Source organism: Uranotaenia lowii, chromosome 3 (assembly GCF_029784155.1).
Source record: "Uranotaenia lowii strain MFRU-FL chromosome 3, ASM2978415v1, whole genome shotgun sequence".
Taxonomy (NCBI): Eukaryota; Metazoa; Arthropoda; class Insecta; order Diptera; family Culicidae; genus Uranotaenia; species Uranotaenia lowii.
The window spans coordinates 219,629,428-219,643,865 of record NC_073693.1 but is presented as its reverse complement, the minus strand read 5'-3'; the positions used below and the strand labels follow the sequence as shown (position 1 = coordinate 219,643,865).

General features: G+C 35.9%; 1 protein-coding gene across 7 annotated transcripts in view; it reads left to right on the top strand.

The window, feature by feature from the left end:
* Nucleotides 1-10,555, top strand: part of LOC129751289 (dihydropyrimidinase) — a 77,366-nt gene extending 66,811 nt beyond the window's left edge. For all 7 annotated transcript variants that reach the window (XM_055746707.1, XM_055746710.1, XM_055746706.1 and 4 more), the window contains one exon: nt 9,433-10,555. In XM_055746707.1, coding sequence (XP_055602682.1) covers nt 9,433-9,512 — 80 coding nt within the window. In that variant the 3' untranslated portion in view covers nt 9,513-10,555. The remainder of the gene's footprint in view (nt 1-9,432) is intronic.
* Nucleotides 10,556-14,438: the final 3,883 nt, after the last annotated feature.

Below are 14,438 nucleotides of genomic sequence, written 5' to 3'. Positions count from 1 at the left end.
CGATTACTTAGATTGGAGAATATTAACAAAAGTTGAGATATAAAAAAATACATTCAAATGAAGTTAACAAATTGTTTGAAAGAAAAATTAAAATTCAAGCCGTCCAGCCCATCGTATAGAAACCCTAACAATTTTGTTTAAAATTTTGATTGCTGTTGCAAGGCTCGAATTCTCAAATGTATGTTCAGAATGAGTGCATGTTCGGAAAAAATATAATTATTTCAGTTTAGTCCGCATGATAATTAATTATTCAGATTAAGGGCCGTTTGTCCGATAAACCCGTGTAACAACCCGTCCCTTCAATTTCATAAACAATCAGAAGAGGGATGGGCTTAATAGCGGCACGTTATAATAAGTAATTTGTGTTCGTTCTGTAAACACTGTGTCTAATCTGAACACAGCACAATTAATGTGTTGTGCTGCATTCAAGTGTCGCACACATCGTCATCTGTGTCAACACTTTCGATTAGATGTTGCACACAATGTTTTTTATGTAGACTGTGTTATGTATCATCCACAACACAACTAATTTGAACAACACAAACACAACACGATTTCGTTTTCAGTGTGCCGTGTCAAAAAATTGTGTTGCACGTACTGTGTTCGTGCTATTTTCGGTCCCTGCGAGGAAGAAGCCTATTTGAGCCATTGAAAAATGTAGGGGAATTGAGGGTAAAAACAGCAATAACTCCATTTTCCAAAGCGTGCGGTTGCTCAATTAGCCTTCATTGGATTCCTCGGAAAAAATCGCATGAGATAAATCTTATTTGGTTCAAAATTTTCAATTCCGAACATGGTTTTTCTTAGCTATTCGAAAAATTATTATGGTGGCAAATCGTGGTCAAAGCCACAAAATAAGAAGAATTATTTTCGCTAAGTTTGTTTATATTGGAAACATTTCGAAATTCTCCATACCCCGTTCATAGTCGTGTACTAACAGCTCGCCTTTAACAATCCGCAGTATGCTTTCGTTGAATAAGGACCTTCCTTTTCCGGGAGTTTGCACGGCCATTTAATGTTACAGCCTGAAAAGGTCGACCGTACATGTCTGCCTCGGAGTGGCCTCCTTCGCCCCTGGCGATGCTGTTGTCGCTGCGGTGGTCCGGACCTTGTGTGGAAATTGCCTTGATTGCTTGGTATTCCAGGTACTCAATGCTTCGCCCCCACGATGATTAGCCAATCACGCCACCACTGGATGGCCGTCGTTAATTCAGCGGCAGATGCTAACGCCACCGTCGGTGCAGGAGACTCTACACGGCAGCAGCTGGCGAAAGGAAGGAACCGGAACTGGTTGCTAATGCGCCGCAGTTGCTGCCTTTCGGGTGCGGACCACCCTAGATGTGATACCGCCGTCGGAGTGGATTGCCCGACGCACCTAGCGCCGCTGTTGATGAATACCGGATCCTGATTTCGAGAAAAATTACTGCATTTTGGCGCTGACCACCTTTGATGTAAAACCGCAGTCGTAGCGGATCGCTCGGCGCAGCTTGTGTCGCTGGTGATGAGTGCCGGATCCTGCTTTCGAGCAGAACTGCTGCCTTTGTTATCGATCGCCCTGCGCTTGTGGTGCCTCCTGGGGACTAACAGGGGGCTGCTGTCTTGTGTCCAGCGATTCGTTGCACAGGAGATGAGATAATCAGTCTCCGAAAAGGGGCCCTTAGGAAACGGATCCATTTAAAAATGTTTGCCCAAGCGTGGTTTCTTATGCTACTTAAGCACGTGTGTGGCCTTCTCGGAAGCTATCGGCGAACCTCTGCGGAGCTGGCTCGTTTGGTTGTTCCTTTTTCTAGATAATGGAAAAGAGCGTAAGTGCTGGGAGCAGAGTTACCAACATTTTTTTTCTCAAAAATCAGGGAACTGGTGAAATAAAAATCATGCAAAATCAGGCTACGTTAAAGTAACGGAAATTTTGGCTCAAAGTGATGACCTTTTTTTGATCATTGCTCCACATTTTCACTCTAATATGTGTTGTAAGCCTACTTGGTTGAACAATTCTACTAAATCAAAGCAATCGAAAGATTCCCTTTAATTCCCTTCTTTAAATAAGAATTAAAGGGAATCTTTCGATTGCTTTGATTCAGCCACATTTTTACTTTTTCACTTCAGCAATGGTATCTAATCCAGTTCCTTACTAGGTACCCACTTTTCATCACTTTCACAAAAATCATGCAAAATCAGGCATATTTTCAAAAATCAGGGAAATTCAATGGCTTATCAGGTTGTCAGGCTGATCCTCAGGCACATTGGCATCTTTGGCTGGGAGCGTTCGATTGGAAACCAGGAAATCATACCTGTCGAATTGCCGAGCTGATGACTGCTTGGTCGGCTTATCGGTTCGAACGGCAATTAGAGCGGAGTGCTTGTTCCTGCGGGACTCTGAATGGTGTTAAATTTTTTTGTAGTATCTTGTGTTGAAGTACATTTCCTTTATCTTCGGCACCGGCTCCAGCTGTTACAGCGGTCACTAAACATCATCCACAAGTTTTGACAGTAAATCCGCGATTTCGAAGCTAATTTTTGACAGATCGTTTGTGTGCAAGAAAATGTAAACAAATGGGTGGAAATACTAACCTGTAAAAACTTATGATTTTCTCTGATTTGGTAAGGATTTTCAAAAAATTGTGAATACAGTCTTAAAGTAATAGGTTCAGAGATTATTGTTAGCTATAGGAGAAAATCTGTATGTGCCGTGATGCATCGTAAATCGACGACAAAAAATGTGTTTTTTTTTACTATTATAAAAACCTCTCGAAGTATTTCACATATTTTTGAATGAAAAATTTAGCCAAGTGCACATTTTCAATTGCAATTTGTTAAAAGAGAAGTCAATTAACATTTCTTCAAAATTTGGAAAAGCCGCAACAACTGATAAGCTAGAAATTTCTATTCAAAAATCCATAGATTTTTACTATTTTCTACCAAGTTTTCTTCTGCAGCTGCATACAATCAGGCGTGATAATTTGAAAGCTGGAGGGTGGATTTTGATATTTGATGGTGGTTTAAGTGAATATAAACAAGATTCTCGAATTACAACACAATTTTAGATTACTTTTATGCTATTCAATTGACATCGTTCGGTGGTTATTATCATGCTCTGTCGTTCTATCGGACCTTATGGTCTGATTTTTTTTTTTGCGAAACTTATTGAAAATTTAATTAATGCAACCACAAGCCGTAAAGAATTTCAATTAAGAATTTAACATTTTATACTATCTTAAGCTGAAACTTCATACATTTTTATATTTGTTATATATTTTATATATGTTATATCTAAACTTAATCCAACAGTTAGTTGATAGTAACAACGAACAAATCGTCCAAACCAGCCAAAATGACATGAAGTTCAATTTAAAGATATAATATAAAAATATAGATAACAAATTTGAATAAAAAGAAAGTCGCAAACAATTTTTTTACATGTTGGTTTTTTCTCAACGACTGACTAGTTTAAAAAGGATTAATCTCATAAAATTGACTCTTCAACCGGGCAAATTTATTATGATTTAAGTAGTAAAATAAACTTTAATCTTCAAAAGAGTGTTTTTTTTTGTAATCCTTTGGATTCATGAAAATTTTACTTAAAAGATTATAAAGTCTTCTATAGTTTATCGTTTACCCAGAATGTTGCTCACGCATCATCGTACTACTCCAGATGGCAGCAGCGCAGCTTCGAAACAGCGAATTAGGCATATGTCTACCAATCAAGAATCTACACACAAAAAAAAAGCATAGAAAAATTACTAAATCCGTGGTTTGAATGAACAACACGCAACCATATTTTTTCCAGGGATGAATGACTTTTAGAAGTTAAAATCCATCCAAATAAAAAAAAAAAAAAAAAAAAAAGCAACCATATTTTTGAGTCAATAATGTTTTGTTCTTGATATTACCATGTACATAGTAATTTTACTTTGTGTTAATTTTGGCTGCGCATAGTAATTTCGACTACGTTCATAGTAAAATTCTCAATGAAACCATGAGTATTTTTTACATTCTGCATGGTAAAATTAATATGTTCAATTTTGAAAATAGTATGTCTTATGATAGAAACAAGCATGTTAACATGATCCAAATAGTAAAATTACCATGCAGCATGGTATGAATATCTCGTACCATAATCGATTTTACTAATTATTGTGATATTTTGAGCCCTTTAATTGAAAATGCAATTTTTTCATATTACTTTTTTATTTCATCAGTAGTGTTTCACTAACATAACTTTTCTTCGTGTGAAGCACAGTACGCCGGAACGAACCACATCTGATGATTAATTGGAATATTCTGAAAACAAAGTTATAAAAATCAATTTATTGGGCATATTGATATTATTTATTTCAATTTACGCTTAAACCGATTTGGGATGTTTCGGAACTCCTTTTGGCCATCGATGATAAACTTCCGGGGCGGGGGTCTGGGACTTGAGCAAGTGCCTCTTGAAATCGAAGTGCCAATGAAAAAAATTTGGCTTCCGGCTCCAGCACTTCCAGTAGAATTTTTTAGCGATTTGAGTCGGGACCGAGAGTTGGCCGGGTGGGTGATTGAAATTGATTGTTAAACTAAACACTTACAATTTTATCCGCGCCGGACAGCTTGTTCGCGTTCCTAAATCGCGACGAACGACCGAAAAGAAAACACATTCAAACGAAGCGCACAATGAAGAATTTATCATGGATATAGTATTTCCGACTTCACAAAATATGATTACCATGCGCATAGTAATTGCAAGAACACAAATCGTGCAATATCTAAATATCATGCGCATGGTAATTTAGACACGAGAAAATTACTATGAGCTGTCAAAGTTCGAATAGTAAAAAATACTATGTTATAGTACTTTAACCCAGATTTCTGGTAGAAAATACTAAATCGTGGTAGAAAACACTAGATCGTGGACATAGTAAAATTATCATGATCCTGTATTTGGAAAACCCATGCAATTTTTTTCCGTGTATACTATGCAACTTTCGAACAATTTTTCAGCACAAATAACAATTAATAGGTAAAAATGAAATATTTTTCCGGGATTAAAATTCGCAGCGAAAACAAATCACATCAGTCGTCCACGGCCGCAGCCTACTCCTTCGAGTATACCTACTATTAGCACAGAGAACTATTAGAAAAACTTTTGTTGATAAAATAACGACGTCGCTGCTGGTCTTGGCACGTTCAAGAATTCTATATTTCGCCTGAAAACAAAGAATGAAAAAATGACAATTTCCAGTCATTTAGGGTTAATTTTGAAAAACTTACCAGCTCAACCACATGTTTGACGGTGGAATCGTGCCACAAACTGGGCTGCGAGTTGATCGTCGCAGAACCATTCGGCGGGCAGTTGATTTTTTGGTATATAACTGCGCCGGAGGATCCTTCGGGGAGAGCTGTTCCTCCAGCACGGCCTCCAGAAACTCCGCTTTTTTCAGGTAGAGGCGTAAACACATGACGCACGTTGTATTTAGAAGAAAGGAGACAAATTGGAATCATTGTTAGATGTAGAGGAAAGTCGGGTAAGACGGACACAGCGGTTAAAACGGACACTTTCAATATTTCGAGAATTACAATGTATGGCACTAATCTAATAATGGGAATATGTTCGCCTAAGTGTATCAACACTTTCGAGACCCTTTCTTTATTTATAGCAAGCAAGGTCCCATAATAGTAAACAAAACAAACAAAAACATTGAGAATCCATTATTTGATGTAATTTTCTCTCCTCATAAAATAGTTCATAACTCGCAAAATTTTCGAAAATGTCAACCGTTTACAAAAGAAGAGTGTTTATTAGGCTTCTTTTTAACCATATGGAGGAAAATCAGCGAGTTTCGGTCAAAGGGCTTGAACATCAATCGTTAAGATAAAAAAGTTGCTAAGGCGGGTAAGACGGACACCTCAAGGTCGGGTAAAACAGACACATAAGTTTCTCCAGCACAGATAAAAAAATGTAACCTTACAATACAAGTGATTTTACATTTCTGCATCGTCGCTTGAAATTTTTTGAAAAAGAGTATAGCAGCTCAACCATTTCTATGAAAATTACATGTCAATGCACGCTTATTCCAGCGCCGGTGTCAGTTTGTCAGTTTTGTTTTGTTTTCATTCCTGTTTCCCGTCCCGTGCTGCGTCGGCAAAGATGTTAGTTTTTTTTTCAATCAAATAGTGGATGCTGGTTAAAGGTAAATCAATATTAAAAATAACTGTGATTGACTTGATAATTTCACACTAATGTCTGTTCTTTACAGGAAATATTGATGCTGAATCCCCAAAATATCATCGCCCCAACTGTGCGACAATTTTCTGCTGTCTTATCGAAACAGCCGTCGAGCCGCCGTTGGCGGCGGAATCGGCAACGAACATCAGTTGAAGTGTTGTTAATCAATCAGCAATTGTGATTAACGTAAAATAAATTGTATCCTGCATAAAAACGGTGATTTTTTTGATTTTGCGAAACCACTCCCTGTCCAATAAGAATCGTGAGATGTGCTAAGTAATGTAAATGTACAGTAAACAAAAGCATTGAATGCTATCGGGAATTTACATGAAACGTGCAGTATTATCACTTGTAAATAGCCGATTCCTTTCTACCCATGCAGTTGCATGTAAATCTACGTGGATTTTTCTAAGTGTGAGGTATTTCAAATTTTTCATCGGTTTGATCCTCCATATGCCTTCAGAAGACCTTGGCAAGAGCAATTGCCGGTCGAAAATCACTCAGATGTTGAGTCAGGCCATAAAAACTCTAAAAACAGGTTCTCCGGTGAAGAAAGCGCCTATAAAAGGGTATTCCGAAACCACTCTGTTTTGCTTCTGGACTCGGACCAGTTGGTTCCATTTTGGTTTAAAAACGTTTTCTTATACTGAACTCACCAAAATATCTACATTCACAGCGATTTTTGCGGCAAAATGTACCTTTTCTGAACAGTGTCCGTTTTACCCGACCATTTTGGAAAAGTGTAATTTACAAACATTTTTCAGATGGCTATAAAAACAGTCTTGATGAAGGAAATTTACTAATTCCAGTGGTTAATGCGATAGTAAACAACCTAAACTGCCCATCTGCACGAAAACTGCGATGAAAATAGCAATATCTGGTTTTCTATTGCGATTCTACCTTAGGGTGTCCGTCTTACCCGATTTTCCCGTACAGAAATATTTAAAAAAAGCCTACTTCCACTTCCACGATGAAACCGACAGCGAGCAGATGAAAGCGTAAAAAACACATTTCGAAACCACAATTGTCATTTTAGCCACGTCGTGAAATACAGGAGATTTCTATTCTGAATTTGTTCGTTTTCCTGAACACTTCGAATTTCTGGATCAAGGGTTTGTCTCATGATGATTCGGTTAGCTATCTACCCGTGGCGCAGGAAAACGCTCTTTTTTGACAGTTCTAAGAGTCATTTTGAGCTGTTTTCCTGAAATTCAGAGGATCATGGTCCCGAGCGAAATAATTGCAATCTAAGTGTGTTCGAAATTTTGAAGTCCGAACATGCATTTTCCTAACTATTTGAAAAATGTAAGAGAATTAAGGGTAAAATAGCCATAACTCCATTTTCCGAAGCGTGTGATGACTCAAACAGCCTCCATTCGATACCAAGAAAAAAAAATCAGACAAGATACGTTCCATTTGGTTCAAAATTTTCAAGTCCGAACATGCTAATTTCATAAGTAATTGAAAAATATAGGGGAATTTAAGGAAAAGCCATAAGTCCATTTTCCGAAGCGTGCGGTTTCTCAAACAACCTCCATTAGATTTATCAGAAAAAAATCGCATAAGATAGGCCTATTTTTGTCAAAATGTTTAAGTCTAAATAAGTTTTTATCTGGATTGTTACAAAATTAAGGGGAGTCAGGGGTAAAAAAGCACTATAACTCCGTTAGTAAGCTCGTACGGTGTCTGAAACTACGTCCAATCGATTTTCCGGGCATTTTCACTAAAGGAAAGTACTTTTTCATAGATCTGTTTCATGTAGAAGGAAATTGAATTAATTCGCGGTTTATACACTTTTTCCCCCATTGTGGAACGGTAAAGACTGCGACTTTTCCAAAGAAATTTGCCAAAACATTGTCATGACAAATTTGTGGAACTGGTGAATTATGTACAGCTTTATTTTTCATTTTCTCTACTTAAATAGCTTTAAAATAACTTAATGATTTTTACTTGATTCATCGTCCTTGTCGGTGGAAAGCGATGTCCTTTTTAGTAAGAACATCTTAAGAATTTGAAACTTCATAGACGGATAGAAAGTAACAAGAAATTGAAGATGTTGTAAATGAGCGGGTATAATTTTATTTCCAATTTTATTTATAGATTTATTTAAGAGTTGTATTTCATTTATAAAAAAAATCACTTCTGAAATGTCTGCTCTTATGTGAGAGCTGTTTGCATATTTTTCGTAAATTTTTGTAAAAAAAATCAAATGTATTTCCGTCGGCGTGTCTTGCAAATACCTTCGCATGACAAAAATTTGCCCAATAATTATTAAAAAATAACATTAGGAGCTAATTTCCTTTTAATTATATGCCTGTTACTAAAAGCTTCCCAAATTCTCTAAACTCTTCTATGGAGCACTTTGTGGTGCTACTGTTTGGTTAATATTTCCCATGTTCAGTGCCTGGTGCCGCCACGATTCCAAGTACCGTATCCCAAACTCGACAAATTTCGGTTTGCCGAGATTTGTCCAATTTGCTGCTGCTCGATTGTTTCTTTCCTACATTTCCTACACTCAAGTAATTAAATTACTTATTGAAAAAAGAACTGGCCCGAGGTTAGTTCCCCAACCTCGACCTTCGTGGTGACAATCGAACTCGCTACCACAAGGCCACGCTTAGATGTTGTTCTAACAAAAACTAAAACACGAGTGGTGATACGATTTTGTAGCATACCTGCAGGCGCATCCGCCCAACCAAACAGCCAGCAAGGAAGACTTTTGTGCCCTTTTTGTGATTTGTCACTTTAGCAACTTTCAAGTTTATCAATAAGTACATATGATTCAATCAAGGGAATTGGGCAGCTGTTTCTCTTTGTCAGCCAATATATAACTTTCAAAGCCTTCGTCATTTAAGTAAATGATTTTTGGTTGCTTGGCTAGTCACGATGTAGCAAACGCGATGATAACAAACTGAGAAGGCTAATCACATCGATCCACTTCTGAGTTAAAGGGAGCTCATTTGATCTTAGCCTACTAATGTGTGGCGGAAAAAGCAACTCTATGCTAAAACGGAAACATAAATTCAATTCGATTTATCAAGAATGTAGACACAGAAAGGTAGATAGTGGTATGTGAATAAGAATTTAAAGTAAAGATGAGTGCATTTTTTTAAAATATTTATGTTAGGAATAATCATTATCTCAGTCTTACAAATTATTTTCAAAATGCTGTATTGTTCGCTTTAACATAAGAAAAAAAAATAATATTCATAAACTATCTTTTGCAGAGGAACTGGATGGCAGCGGTAATCGAGCCTGCATTAAAGTCAAACAACCACCAGGTGGCGCATCGGCCGGTTTCTGGTAAATGACAAAAACACCTTCAACAACACATCTACCAAATACAAACGCATCATGATAAATGTCTATGACAAAACACTATATAAGAAGATTAAGAAGAAAATGTAAGTGACTTGTTGTCATCGGATCAAAGTCAAACCACACACCACCCTACAACGTCACGTCGTGAACCAAATACCAATACTAAAGTGTAGTTAAATATACAATTTCGTACTAATCTACCAAATAATGGCAAACCGAACGGAATTCAAATGTGTTGTTGAGATAACATCACTGAAAAGGGGAATTCTTGTTGGAAAGCTTAGATTTTCAGCTTAATATAAAATAAATCAAAAGCGTCTTTGAAAATTGATCCTTAAACCGCATTATCTTCCCCGCAGTTGTTCTTATATGGTTAGCAAAACATTTGTTTGAGCTTAGATGTGTACCTAATATGTAATAATAATTTAGTAACAGAAAAAAATATTGACGTTTAAATGGCATTAGTACAGGAATTTGTACAACACAAATCACATGATAAGTTAAATTTGCATCATTAAAAACATCAATTGTATCGTTGAACTAAGGAAAATTAATTCACTTAATTCAAGGCAGGCTGAAATGTGCAATCAATTGTTTAGTAATTTATTTTGGCTAAGATGACTTTCCAAAGCTTAAAGTTGACAAAGCAAAAAATCATCACAATTAAGCAAAACGAAAATTCTCACAGCGCACAAAAAAAAACAAAATATTAGAAAGTAACATTAACGGTCACGACACATCAATCCTGATAAATTTTGTACTCGATTAAGTTTTTTCAACACTGTTAGCGAAAATATTTAGACAGCTTAAGCCTTTCCTTAAATATTTATTGTCTTCGGAGATTCGTTGCCTTGGTAAATCAATCTACTTCATTTGTTCGTATTTTCAAACATTCAGATTATATGTATCGAAAAATCTTCTTTGAAAAGAAAGCATGAATCCTTGAAATAATTAGCTCTAGGTAAAGTAGAAAGTAACAGTGAGTGACTCAGCTTGTAATAATCGTGAAATAAATTCACCCGGAATGTATTGATTTCGTTTTGCTTATATTAGAAAAAAAAGAAATTAAATCTCCAGGTCTACTTTTTTGCTAGGTAAGTACTTTAAGTTCTAGATTTCAAAGTAAAATTATAAGTTCAAGATACCGTTACAACGTGTTTTTCAGTATTAAGAGTTCACATTCGAGAAGGGGAATTCGAAACGGTTTCTCTGTTGAACCTTGTTCGAGTTCTTCGTCTTCGACATTTAAAAATAAGTATTAGTTACATTGTCACATTAAAAACCTTCGTGATAGTGAACTTTTCGATGCCCAATGGCATAAATTTGGTATTAGCATGAACCATGTAACCATATTTTTTATCCAGGATCAACACAAAACTTTCCAGTGCTTGTTATTTCAGAACTAATAGAAGTTTATCCGAATCACACTCAAAAACTGTGTTTCCAAGCTCGTAGCTCGAAGGTTTGAAGAGAAAATATAACAAAATATACAGTTGTAGCCGAAAAGCATTGCAGCAGTATAAAAATTAGAATTCTGTGAAATAGAAATCATAATCGACGGGCTGGAAATGAACTATTTGATGACATATATCATCGATCTGGAACTTTTATGCACTTGAGTTGGTTTTTTTGCTTTTAACTTTCATCGATCGATACGGGATGAAAAATGAAGGATTTCAGAGTATTGAAATTTTGCTAGCTTACACAACTCTCGTTGCAAGGAACAATGTTTTAATTTCAAAGCAAACAACATTGGCCGCTTAATGCTATGTTTGATAATCCTTTATTAAAAAATGAATTCAGAGCTTCAAGTGAAAGTTCAAGGAGTTACACAGGGGGCCTAAGATAAAGGGAGAAGATACGTCAATGGTCACACAAATTGTGCATCCATTGATTGAAATTGTGGGGAGTTGTGACCAATTGTGCGGGAAATAGCAAATTTGAGTTAAAATAAGAGAAACCAGGGCTCAGAGAAGGGGAGAGAGAGAAAATGTGCGAATAGTTGCAAACAGAGATTCCAATGTGTCTGATTTTTCAAGGCTCAGCCTGACAACCTGATAACACTGACCACACTGACATGACACTTAGAACAAAAATTCAACCATTTTCTGTCTAATTTTTTGTTGTCAGATTTTGCAGGTTCGCAATACCGACGGCAGGTGGCGAACCTGAAAAATTAAACAAAAAATTCCCTGTAGGAAAAACGGTCCTGTTTAGCCCGATTTTATCGTAAACTGCAAAAAAACCACATATTGGGGATATGTGATAGCCTTATAGATTTTTGCAATGTGATTCCCATTTCAAAATAACGTGTCCACACATATAGAATACAAAATTATGACTTTTATATGCGTCACATAAAAGTCAAATCCCACACATAAATATTATAAGCCTACATTGCACTCAAACATCTTCCTTCATCTAGGCGTTTACGTGCTTGCCTACTTGAAGGCGTTTTATTTTGTTAGAATTGGTTTTCGGATCGAAATGAAAAATTGTGAGGTGATGAATCGAAAAATTTATAATTTTTATTTTAAATAGAAATGAATATTAAAATGCCAAGCCTAATACTTACATGTCTCGTGTTCGTATTCCATTGGCACAAGAATGCAAATTCCGCATCGGAAAATCACGACGTTTATTCGACTGGAACAATATCGACGTCTTGCCTCCTATGGCAGTAGTCAGGGATTGGTTTCCTATGGGGGGTTCAGAAGAGATCAATGATTACGCCTTATTTATAATAGAGTAATACTTACCTAATTAAAATGTTTGAATTATCACTTAAAAGTACACACCAACTTTCTCTTCAGGGTGGCCATTTTGAACACACGGAAATTTTCAAAGACGAAAATCTTAGAATGTATGAGTCAATATCATATAAACTTCATGTTATGAATATACAATTTATGTGTGACATATGATGTTCACATGAAGTATATGAAATATATGCGTAGAGCAGTTTTGAAGACCTTATGTGTGAGGAAACATACATCCTAAGTGTGGATTTTTTGCAGTGTACACTCATAAAATTCGACACATTGGGGCTATGTGTGAGCCTATATAGAAATTTGCAATTTGTGTTTCATTTGAAAAATATGTGTTCCACACATAGCCAAAAACATAGAATGATTATGTGTGGCGACACATGAGCAGTATATGTGCGGGAAAATGAATTTTATAAAATTTTGCATATAGATGCTATATGGAATGCAGATTAATTTTCTGCTGCTCTTTTCGGTTCAATTTACTCTTTCAATTCAAAACTATCAAATAATAAACGTTCTGCGCTACACTGTTAGACAACTTTATTTTTTATTAAAACCTTTTTAGCTAAATATCACGCTATGTATCACTCCACTAATTTTGATCATGTTTAGAATTGGTAACCGGAAATTTTCCTGCACGGCGGAGCATTATGCAGATTAGCATCCTTCGCAGGACCTTCATCCACTGTAAATAGCCGTTTTTCCTTCGAATATTAACGCTTAAGTGTCTCCGGGGGGAGTATTTCGATACTCAACAGGGACCCACAGAGAAAATGCCTTCCTCGATGCTGTGACCTTCTTCGTTCTCCGGAGTAATTGAAATATCGTTGCACTTCCAGCGTTCGGGATAACAGTTCTGGGGAAATTAAAAAAAAAAATAAGCAGATATTTAAAACATACCCGAGCAGACTTTGATGCCTAAATCGATAGCAAACGGTAACCAAAATGAGCTATCAATACCAAAATGATGGCATAATTTAGCATCGTAATTTTCGCGATGGCAAAATTAGGTTTTATTGAAGCATCAATTTGTCGAAAGATGATACCTAACCAATACCCAAATAAGTTATTGAGACCAAAATGAAAGCACTTTTTGGTTTTGTTTTTTCTAAAATAACAAAACGAGGCATCATTAAGCTTTCATTCATAATGATAGAGCAGAAACGTAAGACCAAAATGATAGCATGATTTGGTATTAAATTTTCTGTGATGAAAAATCAGATTTCATTAAGGTGTTAAAAATAAAATCGAAATGAAAGCAAGTAGCAAACTTAAGTTGGTTTGTTTGTTTGTTACCGGTATAGTGCGTTCATTTTGAATGATAATTTTTCAATCGTTGCAAGAATAAGCATAATTAAATATCATCAATTTGAAAACTGAAGTTACACACAGCAGATTCGTTCGATATCGACAAAGCGCGTTTGTGTTGATTTTTCAGCCATTGCTTAAGTAGGCATCATTAAGGTATCCTCATGTTCTACATTAAATTAGTTGTGCATCGATACAATTTTTATACGGAACACGACATTCGATTCTGACAACGCGTCCGAACACATTGGTGTTGCCAAAATCGAACCCAGCCATTAGCATTTTTTATACTTTATCAACATAGACGAACGTGAGCATATTGATGGTGTTTGTTTCAGTTATATTGGTCCTGTAAAACCAAAAAACACTAGATAATGTATGTATTTAACTTTAATAAAGTTCTGTTTTGGCACAAGTGCCTAAATCGAATGTTGGAGTCTGCACTTATTTTCAATATCGTAACATATAATTGACAAGGCTGAGATAAAATTCGCTTGAAATATGATGACTTTTATTTTGATTTTTAGTACAATTATGGAGCGTATAGAAGAATTTTCATGAATCTTATGAACAGCATCAGTCGTTTGAAAAGTTTATTACTCATTGACTAAATTTGTGCTTAAATGCATGTTTATTAAAGTGGGTACCTATATGGTGTACCTAGAAAAACAAAATCATTTTAATTGTTTTGAGACTTATTAAAGTTAGGTATCACTTATTCGAAGTTTGAAATTATTTTCTGAAATTGTTCATTCATTACAATTTTTAAAATTTCTAAATCGAAACACAATAATAAAAATATCATAGCCCAAATGATTTTAATTTTTAAAATATTT